At 54.6% G+C, this 14,006-nt stretch overlaps 2 protein-coding genes across 3 annotated transcripts in view; both read left to right on the forward strand.

Annotated features, from left to right (window-relative positions):
* Positions 1–2,476: 2,476 nt before the first annotated feature.
* LOC116937079 (protein Wnt-7b-like) overlaps positions 2,477–14,006 on the forward strand; it is a 33,445-nt gene continuing 21,915 nt past the window's right edge. Inside the window, exon 1 of the mRNA XM_076062181.1 lies at positions 2,477–2,592. The gene's annotated coding sequence lies outside the window, so the exon portion shown is untranslated. The remainder of the gene's footprint in view (positions 2,593–14,006) is intronic.
* LOC142917817 (uncharacterized) lies at positions 3,124–7,368 on the forward strand. Of its 2 annotated transcripts, none has more exons than XM_076062182.1 (2): positions 3,124–3,181; positions 3,833–7,368. In XM_076062182.1, exon 2 carries the CDS (start codon positions 4,021–4,023, stop codon positions 4,762–4,764), a length of 744 nt encoding a protein of 247 aa, XP_075918297.1. In that variant the 5' UTR covers positions 3,124–3,181; positions 3,833–4,020; the 3' UTR covers positions 4,765–7,368. The 2 variants fall into 2 exon arrangements, with proteins under 2 accessions (XP_075918297.1, XP_075918298.1); XM_076062183.1 differs by lacking the exon at positions 3,124–3,181 and adding an exon at positions 3,204–3,658.

Raw genomic sequence — 14,006 nt, forward strand, 5'->3', positions numbered from 1 at the left:
TAATTGAAGGTGGAGGGGTTACCAGCCCCTCGCACCCGTCCAGAGCCCCCGTTTAGCCCCTGTGGTGGATACATATGCCATGAGGGGAGGAGCCAATCAAAATTGGATCTCCCCCCACAGCGCTGTCCACGACAGAGTTGCCCGTCCGGCACCGCGAGGAGAGACACGTGGAGAGAGACACATGGAGAGAGAGACACGGGGAGAAAGAGACACGGGGAGAGAGAGACACGTGGAGAGAGACACGTGGGGAGAGACACGGAGAGAGAGACACGTGGAGAGAGACACATGGAGAGAGAGACACGTGGAGAGAGACACGTGGAGAGAGAGACACGTGGAGAGAGACACGTGGAGAGAGACACGGGGAGAGAGACACGGGGAGAGAGACACATGGAGAGACACGTGGAGAGAGACACGTGGAGAGAGACACGTGGAGAGAGACACGGGGAGAGAGACACGTGGAGAGAGACACGTGGAGACACGGGGAGAGAGACACGTGGAGACACGGGGAGAGAGACACGTGGAGAGACACACGTGGAGAGAGACATGGGGAGAGAGAGACACGGGGAGAGAGAGACACGGGAAGAGAGACACGTGGAGACACGGGGAGAGAGACACGTGGAGAGAGAGACACGTGGAGAGAGACACGGGGAGAGAGAGAGACACGGGGAGAGAGAGACACGGGGAGAGAGACACGTGGAGAGAGACACGGAGAGAGAGACACGTGGAGAGAGACACGTGAAGAGAGACATGTGGAGACACGGGGAGAGAGACACGTGGAGAGAGACACGTGGAGAGAGACACGGGGAGAGAGATACGTGGAGAGAGAGACACGTGGAGAGAGAGACACGTGGAGAGAGACACGTGGAGACACGGGGAGAGAGAGAGACACGTGGAGAGAGACACGGGGAGAGAGACACGTGGAGAGAGACACGGGGAGAGACACGTGGAGAGAGACACGTGGAGAGAGACACGGGGAGAGAGACACGGGGAGAGACACGTGGAGAGAGACACGTGGAGAGAGACACGTGGAGAGAGACACGTGGAGAGAGACACGGGGAGAGAGACACGTGGAGAGAGACACGTGGAGACACGGGGAGAGAGACACGTGGAGACACGGGGAGAGAGACACGTGGAGAGACACACGTGGAGAGAGACATGGGGAGAGAGAGACACGGGGAGAGAGAGACACGGGAAGAGAGACACGTGGAGACACGGGGAGAGAGACACGTGGAGAGAGAGACACGTGGAGAGAGACACGGGGAGAGAGAGAGACACGGGGAGAGAGAGACACGGGGAGAGAGACACGTGGAGAGAGACACGGAGAGAGAGACACGTGGAGAGAGACACGTGAAGAGAGACATGTGGAGACACGGGGAGAGAGACACGTGGAGAGAGACACGTGGAGAGAGACACGGGGAGAGAGATACGTGGAGAGAGAGACACGTGGAGAGAGAGACACGTGGAGAGAGACACGTGGAGACACGGGGAGAGAGAGAGACACGTGGAGAGAGACACGGGGAGAGAGACACGTGGAGAGAGACACGGGGAGAGACACGTGGAGAGAGACACGTGGAGAGAGACACGGGGAGAGAGACACGGGGAGAGACACGTGGAGAGAGACACGTGGAGAGAGAGACACGTGGAGAGACACGTGGAGAGAAACACGTGGAGACACGGGGAGAGAGACACGTGGAGAGAGACACGTGGAGAGAGACACGGGGAGAGAGAGAGACACGGGGAGAGAGAGACGTGGAGAGAGACACGTGGAGAGAGAGACACGTGGAGAGACACACGTGGAGAGAGAGAGACACGTGGAGAGAGACACGTGGAGAGAGACACGTGGAGAGAGAGACACGTGGAGAGACACGTGGAGAGACACACGTGGAGAGAGACACGTGGAGAGAGACACGGGGAGAGAGAGAGACACGGGGAGAGAGAGACACGTGGAGAGAGACACGTGGAGAGAGACACGTGGAGAGAGAGAGACACGTGGAGAGAGACACGTGGAGAGAGACACGTGGAGAGAGAGACACGTGGAGAGACACACGTGGAGAGAGACACGTGGAGTGAGACACAGGGATGTTTGTACTTCAGGTGTACCGCACACACTGTACGCACTGTAAGTGCACGTCACAAACTGTACGTACCGCAAGCACAGTGCACACTGTACGTGTTGTTGCGACTGCACTGTACACGCCGTGCTTGCTGCTGAGGAGCAGACAGCGATCCCAGCGAAGCGAAAGTGGACGAGCGAGACCACGCCCACGGGGCGGTCCGACCACGTCCATAGGTGGCAGAGACCACGCCCATGGGGGGCTCCGACCACGCCCATAGGTGGCAGAGAACACGCCCACGGGGCGCTCCGACCACGCCCATAGGTGGCAGAGACCACGCCCATGGGAACAGCGCCAACGCCCACGGAGACAGAGACCATGCCCACGGGGGGGGGGGGGCAGAGACCACGCCCACAGGAAACACGATCACGTAGCAATTTGGCTGCGTTCCAACCCGCTCTGAAAAATTCAGGGATTTTATATCGTTTAATAATACCAACAACAACAAAACTACAACAACAACAAGTTTATCCCGCAGGTGAGGTCTCTGGAGAGCAGGAGAGAAGTCTCGTGGCTGGGTGAGATGGTGGTGGGGCAGAGTGGTTAGATTATTGAGTTCAGATGATGAGAAAGTTACAAGTGCTGAATTATTTGTGTGTTTAAAACCACGTGTGAGCAAACTACGGAGACCCAGGGCAGGGGGCTAATTGGCAAAAGTTGAGTGGCTTGGCTTGAGTGAGATGGCGGGTGGGTGGGTGAATTAACCTGTGGATGATTGAGACGCTGGGTGGGTGAATCAACGTGTGGTTGAGTGGATGATTGAGACGCTGGGTGGGTGATTGAGACGCTGGGTGGGTGAATCACTTTGAGTGGTCGCGTGAAGATGGATGAGCGCTGAGTCGCTGGGTGGTGGACCGAGCAAAGATGACGAATTTGAGAGCCACGAGGTGTCAGGGGGAGGGGCTTCAGGGGGAGGGGGGTCAGGGGGAGGCGGTTCAGGGGGAGGGGGGTTTAGGGGGAGGGGGGGTTTAGGGGGAGGGGGCTTCAGGGGGAGGGGCTTCAGGGGTCTTCCGGGGGCTTCTGGGCGCTGTTGATTGGGCCCGAGGTCTCCATCTTGCTGCTGCGAGGTGTGTGGTGTGTGTGGGGTGTGTGGTGTGTGTGTGTGGTGTGTGTGGTGTGTGTAGTGTGTGTGGTGTGTGTGTGGTGTGTGTGTGGTGTGTGCCCAGGCATGGTGTGTGTGTGGTGTGTGTGTGTGGTGTGTGTGTGGTGTGTGTGGTGTGTGTGGTGCGTGTGTGTGGTGTGTGTGGTGTGTGTGGTGTGTGTGTGGTGTGGTGTGTGTGTGGTGTGTGTGTGTGTGGTGTGTGTGTGGTGTGTGTGTTGTGTGTGTGGTGTGTGTGGTGTGTGTGGTGTGTGTGTGGTGTGTGTGGTGTGTGTGGTGTGTGTGTGGTGTGTGTGGTGTGTGTGTGGTGTGTGTGTGGTGTGGTGTGTGTGGTGTGTATGTGGTGTGTGTGGTGTATTCGTATTTTGCTCGTTGACCCAGGAAAGCCTCACAACCAAGACTTTTTTTTGTCAGGACAGGGTCCTTCCAGGTTTTTTTACAGCAGGTAGGGGATGACGTCGCCGATGCTGCTGCGTGTAACCCCGTTGAGTGATTTAATACGGGAGGTGCCAGAGTCAGGAATCGAACCCAGGCCTCCGCTTGTTTGGGCACGAGAGTGTCACCGCCGTGTGTCGCGACGTAACTTCTACGTCCGCGCGTGTGCGGCGCTCACCCCCAGGTGCGAGCGAGGGGCCCCGATGGCGGACGTGGACCTGATCTTCATCAGCCAGCCGCACTGCTCCGCCCTGTGCCGCCTCCTCAACCAGCTGCGCGTGCCGGGGCCGAGCGCCGCCGCCTTCGAAGACTTCCTGACCCCGCTCTACACGGGGCACCTGCGGGCGCCGCCCGCTCGCTTTCCGCGCCGCGATGGGGTACGCGCGCCGCCTGGAAGTGCGGTTCGTGACGGACGGCGAAGACGACGACGACGACGACGACGACGACGGCGGCGGCCCGCGCGAGCCGGCGGTTCTACGGCCCTGCGGGAACCGCTCGGACGACGGGAGAGCTCCGGCGACGGCGGCGGCGCCGGGGGCGCCCGGCGCGAGGGGAAGGCGGCGGCGCGACGGGCGCGTTTGCCGGGCGTCGGTGGCGGAGCAGGCGAGGCTCGGGCAGGAGAGGTACGACAGGAGGAACGCCGTCGGCCTGGCGGGCGGTCGCGCGGAGCCTCCCGCGGAGCCGCCGCTGAAGAAGGGGGCGGGAGCGAGCGCGACAGGCCGCCGGCACCGGCGGCGGGCGCTCCCCGACGCCGCGTCGGTCGAGCAGCGGAGGCCGGACGAAAGCGACGTTTTCGCCGGCGACGGCGGCGGCGGCGGCGACGACGCCGCCACGGAGGGGTGCGTCGGAGCGACGGTGCCGAGGGACGGAGGCGGAGCGGGGCGTCGCGGCCACGCGGCTGGCCCCGGCGGATGCGACTTCGCCCGTGGCGACGCGGGAGGCGGAAGCGGCGGAGGTCTCGACGCGGGGAGAGCCGGCCGAGGCAGAGGCGGGGGTGGCTTCGACTGGGGTGGCGTCGACTGGGACTGTACAAGCGGAGGCGTCGACGACGATGTGGAGATCGCCGCAGCGGGGCCGGTTGCGGAGACTGCGGCGATTGTTCGGGAGGTCGCATAGGCGGTGACGGTGTCACGGTGGTGGTGGTGACGGTGTCACGGTGGTGGTGGTGACGGTGTCACGGTGGTGGTGGTGACGGTGTCACGGTGGTGGTGGTGACGGTGTCACGGTGGTGGTGGTGACGGTGTCACGGTGGTGGTGGTGACGGTGTCACGGTGGTGGTGGTGACGGTGTCACGGTGGTGGTGGTGACGGTGTCACGGTGGTGGTGGTGACGGTGTCACGGTGGTGGTGGTGACGGTGTCACGGTGGTGGTGGTGACGGTGTCACGGTGGTGGTGGTGACGGTGTCACGGTGGTGGTGGTGACGGTGTCACGGTGGTGGTGGTGACGGTGTCACGGTGGTGGTGGTGACAGTGTCACGGTGGTGGTGGTGGTGGTGACGGTGTCATGGTGGTGGTGACGGTGTCACGGTGGTGGTGACGGTGTCACGGTGGTGGTGGTGGCGGTGGCATCGCCGGCCTGGAAGCCACCTCGGATGAGACTGCACCGCCCAATTGGGCACGCCTCTGCATCGACCCGATCGAGAAAACCGGGAAATCCGCGATGAGTCTCGTCGCCACAAACGACGGCCACCACCGTTACCCATTACTCCGAAGCCGAATTTTGCCGCTTCGCCGACATCGTTGCCGGAATCGCCACGACTGCCACCACCACCACCAGCAGCAGCACCGACGGTGTCACCGTCACCGGTGGCGGAAGCAACACCGCCTCCGGCATCGCTGCGCCACCGTGCGATGGCTTTCGACGACAGGCGCACCTCCGACGGCGTCCACGTGCGTGACCGATCCAGCTGCGACGACCTGCCCGCGGTCATGGTGGAGGTGCAGCTGCCGGACTGGATCCAGCAGGGCCTGACATCGCTCCGCCGCCACCGTCACCTGCACCACGGTCCATCGGCAAACTTTCCCGACGTCTGCGGACGTGACGGTGGAGGTGACGGTGGTAGTGAGGTTGCGGCCACGAGCTCTCTGTAGCTTTGTGCGGATGTGCTGACGTGTGGCTATTGGCTGATGTCCGTTACCGCTACCGGGCAGCGCCATCACTACCGACAGAACCATCGCTACCACCACTATCGCCGACACCACCACCACTATCACGACGGCCATCTCCACGGCCACCACAGTCACCGACGACACCACCACGACTACCACCACTGACGCTGATCACCACTGCCATCGTCTCAACATCCCCCACTCATTGCCATAATCCAACAAAAGAGGGTTTTTGGGTTAGATCGTGTAAATATATAAATGTTGTGTCGTTAAACCCGCCACCACCCGACACAACCAACTAGTAAGGGTTGTCACGTAAACTGAACGTGGCCAATTCGTCACTAGTACAGCACGAGTGTATAGTGTAGTGTATATAGTAGTGTATAGTGTAGTGTACTAGTACAGCACACCGATTGTGTGTTGGAGAGCCAAGCCACAAATGACACATTTATATATTTACGCGATCTAACCCAAACGCCTCTAATATGGATGATATTGGTCGCGAAAGCCTACGTGTTAAACTAATTGCCATAAGTAGCACCACCACCACCACCACCGCCGTCGTCGTCGCCATCACCGCTCACCACAACCAGGGCCGGATTAAGATTGTGTAGGCGCCTGGGCTACAGGTACTGTGAGGCCCCCGGTAAAATTTTCAAAAGGAAAACAAAGTAAAAAAAAAAGATTATTTTTTTACAAGGCTGACGACAAACAAAATTCAGCATTCACAAACGAAACAACTTTTAACTTAACCTCTGGAAGGCCCTCCAGCTGGCGGAGGCCCCTGGGCTGCGGCCCCTAAAGCCCCCCGTGCCTTAATCCGGCCCTGACCGCGAGCGTGACTTGCCACTATCACCGCGGTGGGTGGTGGGGGGGGGGGCGGCCAGGCCCGCGTCCTCCGTGTTGCAAGCCGCTGCCTTTGAACCCACCCCGTGCCGTGGTTTAGAGAAGCGGCTTGGGTGGGCGGGTGGGTTAGGCGTGTCCCGTGATACGGACGACGATGCCGAGAGCTACCTGCTCGGCAAGACGACTTGTGACGTCGTCTGGGAAATCGTCTTGCGGTCCGCCGTGGTGCCGTGTTGCGTTCATTGTAAAAACACACGCTCTTTTTGTTGTACTTTGTGTGTGTTATATACGTATATATAGATACGTCCCTTTGTTTCCCGCATTTTTGCAGGAAGGACCAACCTTGTATTTTTGTGGAAAAGCGAAGTGGGGGGGGGGGGTCTGTGTTTTTTTTCTCTCGAAACTACTCCGCAAAGTTAACTTCCCACGCGCATCTTGGAACGACGATCCGGAGAATACGGCGGTGCGAAAAAAAAAAGAGATTTATATTTGCCGGAAATGCATTTTTTTTTTCCAGTAAAAATTACCACGAATACATTTCAGTTGTAAACGGTAAAGGGGGGGCACTCGGTTACATTGCAAGTTTGGGTTGACGTTTTCCCCGCACAGCCCCCCCCCACCTCGGTCGAGTTGCATCGCTGCGTAGCCGCTGCCGCAGGGAGCTTGGACACCCTTCTGGTTTCTTTGGGGGTCGTCGTTTCCCCTGCGAAGATTTTGACCGAGAAATGTTTTGAAATGCGTTGCGTTGGGGTTTTTTTGTGTGTGTGTGGGGTGGGGGGTTTTGGGGGGTGGGGGGAGACATGGGTGGGTGGGAAAAAAAAATCTGCCGATATCCCAACGGCGGGAGTTTGTGTTGCGTTTAAAACAACCCGCGTGTTTGTGAACGTTGAATTAAAACGGGTTTGTCCGTTGTTTAATGCGTCACCCCCGAGTGTGTTTGCGTCACTTAACGCGTCCTGCGGATTGTAATGGGGCGCTGTTACCGCCACCCCGTATATTTTCTAAGCGATAGTATGGGGGGATACGTCAAATAACCGAAAGTTCGATTCCCAACACCTGGTCCTGGGCCGACCCAGCGTGAAATGAGCGGCATGTGAAAACATCGCTAGCGCCGGGGAGACAAAGGCGGCCGGCCGTGGTGCGGCTGGCCACCCACCCCCTCGTGTGCCGTGTCAGCCTTCGCAAGTCGCTTCCTCAGCACTTGCCCCAACAGTCTGGAAAAGCCGGAGGAGCCGCAGAAAAATCCACGCGACCACGGGGAGAGAGAGAAGCAGTCTCCAAAATATACAGCAGCAGCACCTGCAGGTATTGTCAGGGTGGGGATCGAATCCACGACCTCCTGTAGACCAGGCGAGGTAGTCAACATCTAGTCACTGTGATGATGATGAGAGACCCTGACTCATACAGCAGCAGGCATCGTCAGGGTGGGGATAGAACCCACGACCACCTGTATACCAGGCGAGGTAGTCAACATCTCTTAGCCACTGTGATGATGGTGATGAGAGACCCTGACTCATACAGCAGCAGGTATCGTCAGGGTTTTGGATGGAATCCACGACCTGTAGACCAGGCGAGGGAGTGAACATCGGGCCACCCTCTTCTCAACACCTTACAACGACCCATCCCAACAACCAACATCCACCCCAGCGCTACCCACAAGGCACGTTCCCTCCTGTGGCTGCACTCCATCGTTTTATCTCAGCAGAGGGCCGTCATCCCTTCTAGTGAGGCGTTCTGCCCAAGCTCACACACTCCTCCTGTGAGTCAACGTGATGTCTATAACGCGCGCAAGTCCAAGCGTCCACCTTCCTTTGGTTACATTTCCCTTGTCACTGTGCAGTTTTTATTCTGCTCTGTATGTCATCAGCAGACAACATGCACTGGTGAAAACACGTTCTTTAAAAAAAAAACTATTTAGTACCCACAAACAAACTAAAGACGAAAGCAGTGCAAGAAATACCGCACGCATTTCACCGTTTTAGATTTGTATGTTTGTTTTTTGAGAAGCATTTTTTATATTCTTCGTTCTTTCGGTAAAGTCACCACCACGTAGAAGGTAAACAATAAAATAATACAAATATAAAACAATACAATTCTCACGACGTTTCGACTGCAACACAAGCAATCATCATCAGGTGTGAAAACAACAGCAATAAAATTTGGAAAAAAGTGGCGTTTTATTTTTTGAGAAGCATTTTTTCTACTTTGGAAAGCAAAGTAAAAGCTAGCGAGGGGAGAAAATGAAGTCTGATTTTGTCTGCATACTGGGTCCCTGGACAGTGCATTTGCAGTGATTTCAGGCGTGTGATTTACTGCCTAATGGAACGTCTCAACAAGGAACTCGATGTGATGTTTAAAGTCTCAACATTGAGTCCAATAGGGCTGCGCCTTACAGCTCCTTCCTGTCCAGGTTGGTCACGGGCTACGTTCACGAGAGAGGCACAGCACAAACAACAGGAGAGCGGTGCCCGGCGGAGCAGCGATCGGTCGATCGCCTGTGAGGCTGCAAACGGGGAAATGCCAACTCGCATCCTACCCCACGCGTACGTTAGTGAAACGGAACGGTCGCGTTCACATCGCGTTCAGCGCACCGTGCAAATTTTCTCGAGAGGGAAATGTGAAGGCGAGGTTATTAAAACATGAGAATGCGTTGCAAGACTGTAGCGACTCAAATAAGGTATTGAAAAGTGTTGACAAAACCTTGATATATTGTCCATCAGCAGTGTAGACAACGTTTGAATATTCTTTGTATATTAAAGAAAAAAACTTGCTCTACTATCTTGTGTGAGCTGCGGGACTATAGATCTGAATAAATACAATCTAAGTCAATTTGCTAAAGTAAGCAATATTAAATTCATTACATGTGTGAACAGCCTGATACAGAGTAGGGAGCTGAATATTTCATGAAGATAAAGACAAATGTGATGTCTTTTCAACATCATGCATACTCTTTGGTTCTATTCGGTAAAGTCACGTAGGTAAATAATAAAACAACAAAATATTGTTGTTTTACCGAATAGAACCAAAGAGCATGGATCCTTGCAGTCACGAAAGCTTTAAATCTAGAACATCATGCATGTTCAAAGTGCCCAAGCCATCGCCTTAATTAACTGAGTGGTTAATTGCTTTAGCGGGTGGCGCGTGAGTATTTAAATGATTTAGCCCAGCCACGTGTCTCCACTTATCATCTTAATTAACTGAGTGGTTAATTGCTTTAGCGGGTGGCGCGTGAGTATTTAAATGGTTTAGCCCAGCCATGTGTCTCCACTTATCACCTTAATTAACTGAGTGGTTAATTGCTTTAGCGGGTGGCGCGTGAGTATTTAAATGGTTTAGCCCAGCCACGTGTCTCCACTTATCACCTTAAGTAACTGAGTGGTTAATTGCTTTAGCCAGGTATGATGTTTATATAAAATGTCCTCTTGAAATCACGCGATACACCCCCCCCCCCCCCCCCCCCATTATTTTGGCCAAGTGTAAGAAATACAATTTTAGACTTAAAACTTTCGTGACTGCAGGGATTCATATTCTTGGTGTTGCGATCGAAACGTCGTAGTTTACTTGATTTTCTTGGAACCTTTATACGTGACTTTACCGAATGACCCATTGGTGGTGCTACAAACCGAGCGACTTAAACCTGTTAACAAAGTTATATCAGCACGTACGCGCTGATGGTGATGAGCGCTGCTCACCTGGCGCAGGTGAGCATTGGGGGGTGAGGGTGTGTTGGTGCGTGAGTGTTGGTGCGTGAGTGTTGGTGCGTGAGTGTTGGTGTGTGTACGTGTGATGGTGTGTGTTGGTGTGTGTACGTGTGATGGTGTGTGTTGGTGTGTGTACGTGTGATGGTGTGTATGTGAGTGTTGGTGTGTGTTGGTGCGTGCGTGAGTGTTGGTGTGTGTGTACGTGTGTGTGAGTGTTGGTGTGTGTACGTGTGATGGTGTGTGTTGGTGCGTGTGCGAGTGTTGGTGTGTGTTGGTGTGTGTACGTGTGATGGTGTGTGAGTGTTGGTGTGTGTTGGTGTGTGTGTACGTGTGATGCTGTGTTGGTGTGTGTGCGTGAGTGTTGGTGTGTGTTGGTGTGTGTTGGTGTGTGTGTACGTGTGATGGTGTGTGTTGGTGCGTGCGTGAGTGTTGGTGTGTGCGTGAGTGTTGGTGTGTCTTGGTGTGTGTGTGTGTACGTGTGATGGTGAGTGTTGGTGTGTGTGTACGTGTGATGGTGTGTGTTGGTGCGTGTGTGAGTGTTGGTGTGTGTACGTGTGATGGTGTGTGTTGGTGCGTGTGTGAGTGTTGGTGTGTGTGAGTGTTGGTGTGTGTGAGTGTTGGTGTGTGTGTGTACGTGTGATGGTGTGTGTTGGTGTGTGTGTACGTGTGATGGTGTGTGTTGGTGCGTGTGTGAGTGTTGGTGTGTGTTGGTGCGTGTGTGAGTGTTGGTGTGTGTTGGTGTGTGTGTGAGTGTTGGTGTGTGTTGGTGCGTGCGTGAGTGTTGGTGTGTGTTGGTGTGTGTGTACGTGTATACGTGTGATGGTGTGTGTTGGTGTGTGTTGGTGCGTATGTGAGTGTTGGTGTGTGTTGGTGCGTGAGTGTTGGTGAGTGTTGGTGTGTGTGTACGTGTGATGGTGTGTGTTGGTGTGTGTGTGAGTGTTGGTGTGTGTGTGAGTGTTGGTGTGTGTTGGTGTGTGTGTGAGTGTGAGTGTTGGTGTGTGTGTGAGTGTTGGTGTGTGTGTGAGTGTTGGTGTGTGTTGGTGTGTATGTGAGTGTTGGTGTTTGTTGGTGTATGTGTGAGTGTTGGTGTGTGTGTGAGTGTTGGTGTGTGTGTGAGTGTTGGTGTGTGTTGGTGTGTGTGTGAGTGTTGGTGTGTGTTCGTGAGTGTTTGTGTGTGTTGGTGTGTGTGTGAGTGTTGGTGTTTGTTGGTGTGTGTGTGAGTGTTGGTGTGTGTTTGTGAGTGTTGGTGTGTGTTGGTGTGTGTGTGTGAGTGTTGGGTGTGTTGGTGTGTGTATGTGTGTGTTGGTGTGTGTTGGTGTGTGTGAGTGTTGGTGTGTGTTGGTGAGTGTTGGTGTGTGTTGGTGTGTGTGTGTGAGTGTTGGTGTGTGTTGGTGTGTGTACGTGTGATGGTGAGTGTTGGTGTGTGTTGGTGTGTGCGTGAGTGTTGGTGTACGTGTGATATCAGCAGCCCGAATGCGGATCACTTCGGTCGAGAGTGGCGACAATCAGCGAGTCATGCGGAGACTGCGCTAGGAGGATGAGGAGGCGACAGAAGAGCGACCTGTCTCTCTCTCTCCACCGAGGGACGAAAACTCTTTGAGCAGCGCCGAGCCGCGTGACCCCCGACCCGGCACCCATCAGCAGCAGCAGCACCTTGGCAGCAGAGACGACGACTCGCACCGCGGCGGAGTCATCAGCAGCAGCGAGCATCTCAAGACATTTCGGAGACGCTCAACTCGTATCAGCAGTCGACCCCCCCCTCCTCCCCCGTGCATCGGACGGCGCCATTCACGCGCGCGTCCGCCACTGGGCACCACCGCACCGCCTCCTCCTGCTCACTGTTGCGCTCTTCTACTTTGGCGTAGGGTAAAGAGCGCCGCTCGCTTTCGTTTTGTAAGGCGGGCTGGTCGTGCGGCGTCGTGACGGGGGCCTGCGGTGAATTTGGTCGGTTTAGTTTAGTTTAAAGCTTTCGTGACTGCGGTGATTCATATTCTTGGTTCTTTTGGTAAAGTCACGTTGAAGGGAAACAATAAAATAATAAAATATATATGAAACAATAATTCTCACGACGTTTCAACTGTAACACAAACAGTCTTCATCAGGTACCTTCAACGTGACTTTACCGAAAGAACCAAGAATATTTATAGTTTCGTTTAGTTAGTTTATTTATTTTGGTATAGCCCTGTGAGCCATTTGGCTCTTGAATCGGGTGCAACCACAACACAAAAAAACTAAAACACGAACAAGAAAATAATCTTAAAGTGACTCTGCGTGACTTTGTGCAAAACAGAAAATCCATGAAAAAAAGCAGCAAAATATTCCTGAAAAAAAGCATCGTACACCAACGCTGTGCGCAAAAAAATCCCAGTGGGATGCAAGTCAAACAACAACAACAGCCACAAGAAAACTTAGATTAAGGCCATCATGAATCGTAACGCGTCGGTGTGAAGATCGCCAATGGGAGACTGTAAGCGGGAAAGTCTGCAAATACGCTGCTGTGTGGCTGGGTGGTCACATTTAACGCATGTCGGAACTCCGGCGCGCGTGTGTACGTGTATATAAATATAGATAGACACTAACACCTATGCGTAAGCAACGTTTAAAATTAATAATATTAAAACCACGTGTCAATCCAATGCTGACGTGATAGACCCGAGCACGCCGTCTCAGTATACATCTGAGTTGTTTAACCATACTTCACCACGCTGGTCAGTGCCGGTTGGTAACGGGTCTGGTAGAATTCGTCACTGGTGTTAGCCGTGGTTGGGAATCAAACTTGGTAGGCATATCTTGTGTGCATATATACACATACAAACACGCATACCATGTATGTGTGTGTGTTTATATAAAACAAGTGGGGAGCCATCGTGTCGTGGTTAGCGAGTGTGTGTAGGTGAGTGTCTGTGTGTGTGTCTCTAGAGGAGGAGTTGGAGACGCTGCTGCTGAGACTGGACCGTGCCACTAAGAGATGGGGCCTTACCATCAGCCCCACCAAAACTAAGCACCTGCCTGGGTATTTTGTACCATCGGACACTCCACCCCCACAACTCCCAATCGGTGATGGGGCAGTTGTGGAGAGAGTGGAGAGTTTCCCATACCGGGGCAGTGTGCTTATGACCGGCTCCGGTTTAACAGCAGAGGTCTCACTCTGAATCAGTCGAGTGGCATCTTTTCATCGGTTGCGTAACGCTGTGTGGAAGCTACCTGGTCTGTCGCTCCGCACTAAGCTTCAGGTCTTCTCGGCCACGGTCATTCCCTCCCTTCTCTACGCTTGTGAAACGTGGACCCCCCTAATGGAACATCTTCCCTGGTTAGAAACATTTAGGCTAGCCTGCCTATGATCCATCCTGGGTTTAACCAGGCTGGATTCTGTGAGGTGCTCACAAATCTTTGAAAGATCTGGGCAAGGTCCCATCGGTGAGCACCTCCGGCAGGCAAGGCTGCGTTGGCTGGGTCATGTAGCCCGCATGCCGAAACAGCTTTTGTTCGGCCGGATCGAGGGGGCTAAACGGGCGCGGCACGGGCTAGAGAAGAGATGGAGTGATGTGGTACAGGAGGACGTGTAGCTGAGTGGACTTGCCAATGACTGGTACCAGCAGTGTCAAGATCGGCCTCTGTGGAGGAGGCTCATGAAGGACGCTACTGGGCAGTTGGAGGTAGTCGCCCTCCAAACACAACGGACGGCGGAGGAGCGACGCTCAC

This window comes from Petromyzon marinus, unplaced genomic scaffold, assembly GCF_048934315.1.
Source record: "Petromyzon marinus isolate PM22_M1 ecotype Great Lakes invasive population unplaced genomic scaffold, UKy_Petmar_22M1.pri1.0 PM_G_Scaffold_53, whole genome shotgun sequence".
Lineage (NCBI taxonomy): Eukaryota > Metazoa > Chordata > Hyperoartia > Petromyzontiformes > Petromyzontidae > Petromyzon > Petromyzon marinus.

What these genes read in the sequence shown, in the direction of transcription:
- LOC142917817 (XM_076062182.1), top strand. Translation starts at nt 4,021, where the DNA reads ATGGGGTACGCGCGCCGCCTGGAAGTGCGGTTCGTGACGGACGGCGAA.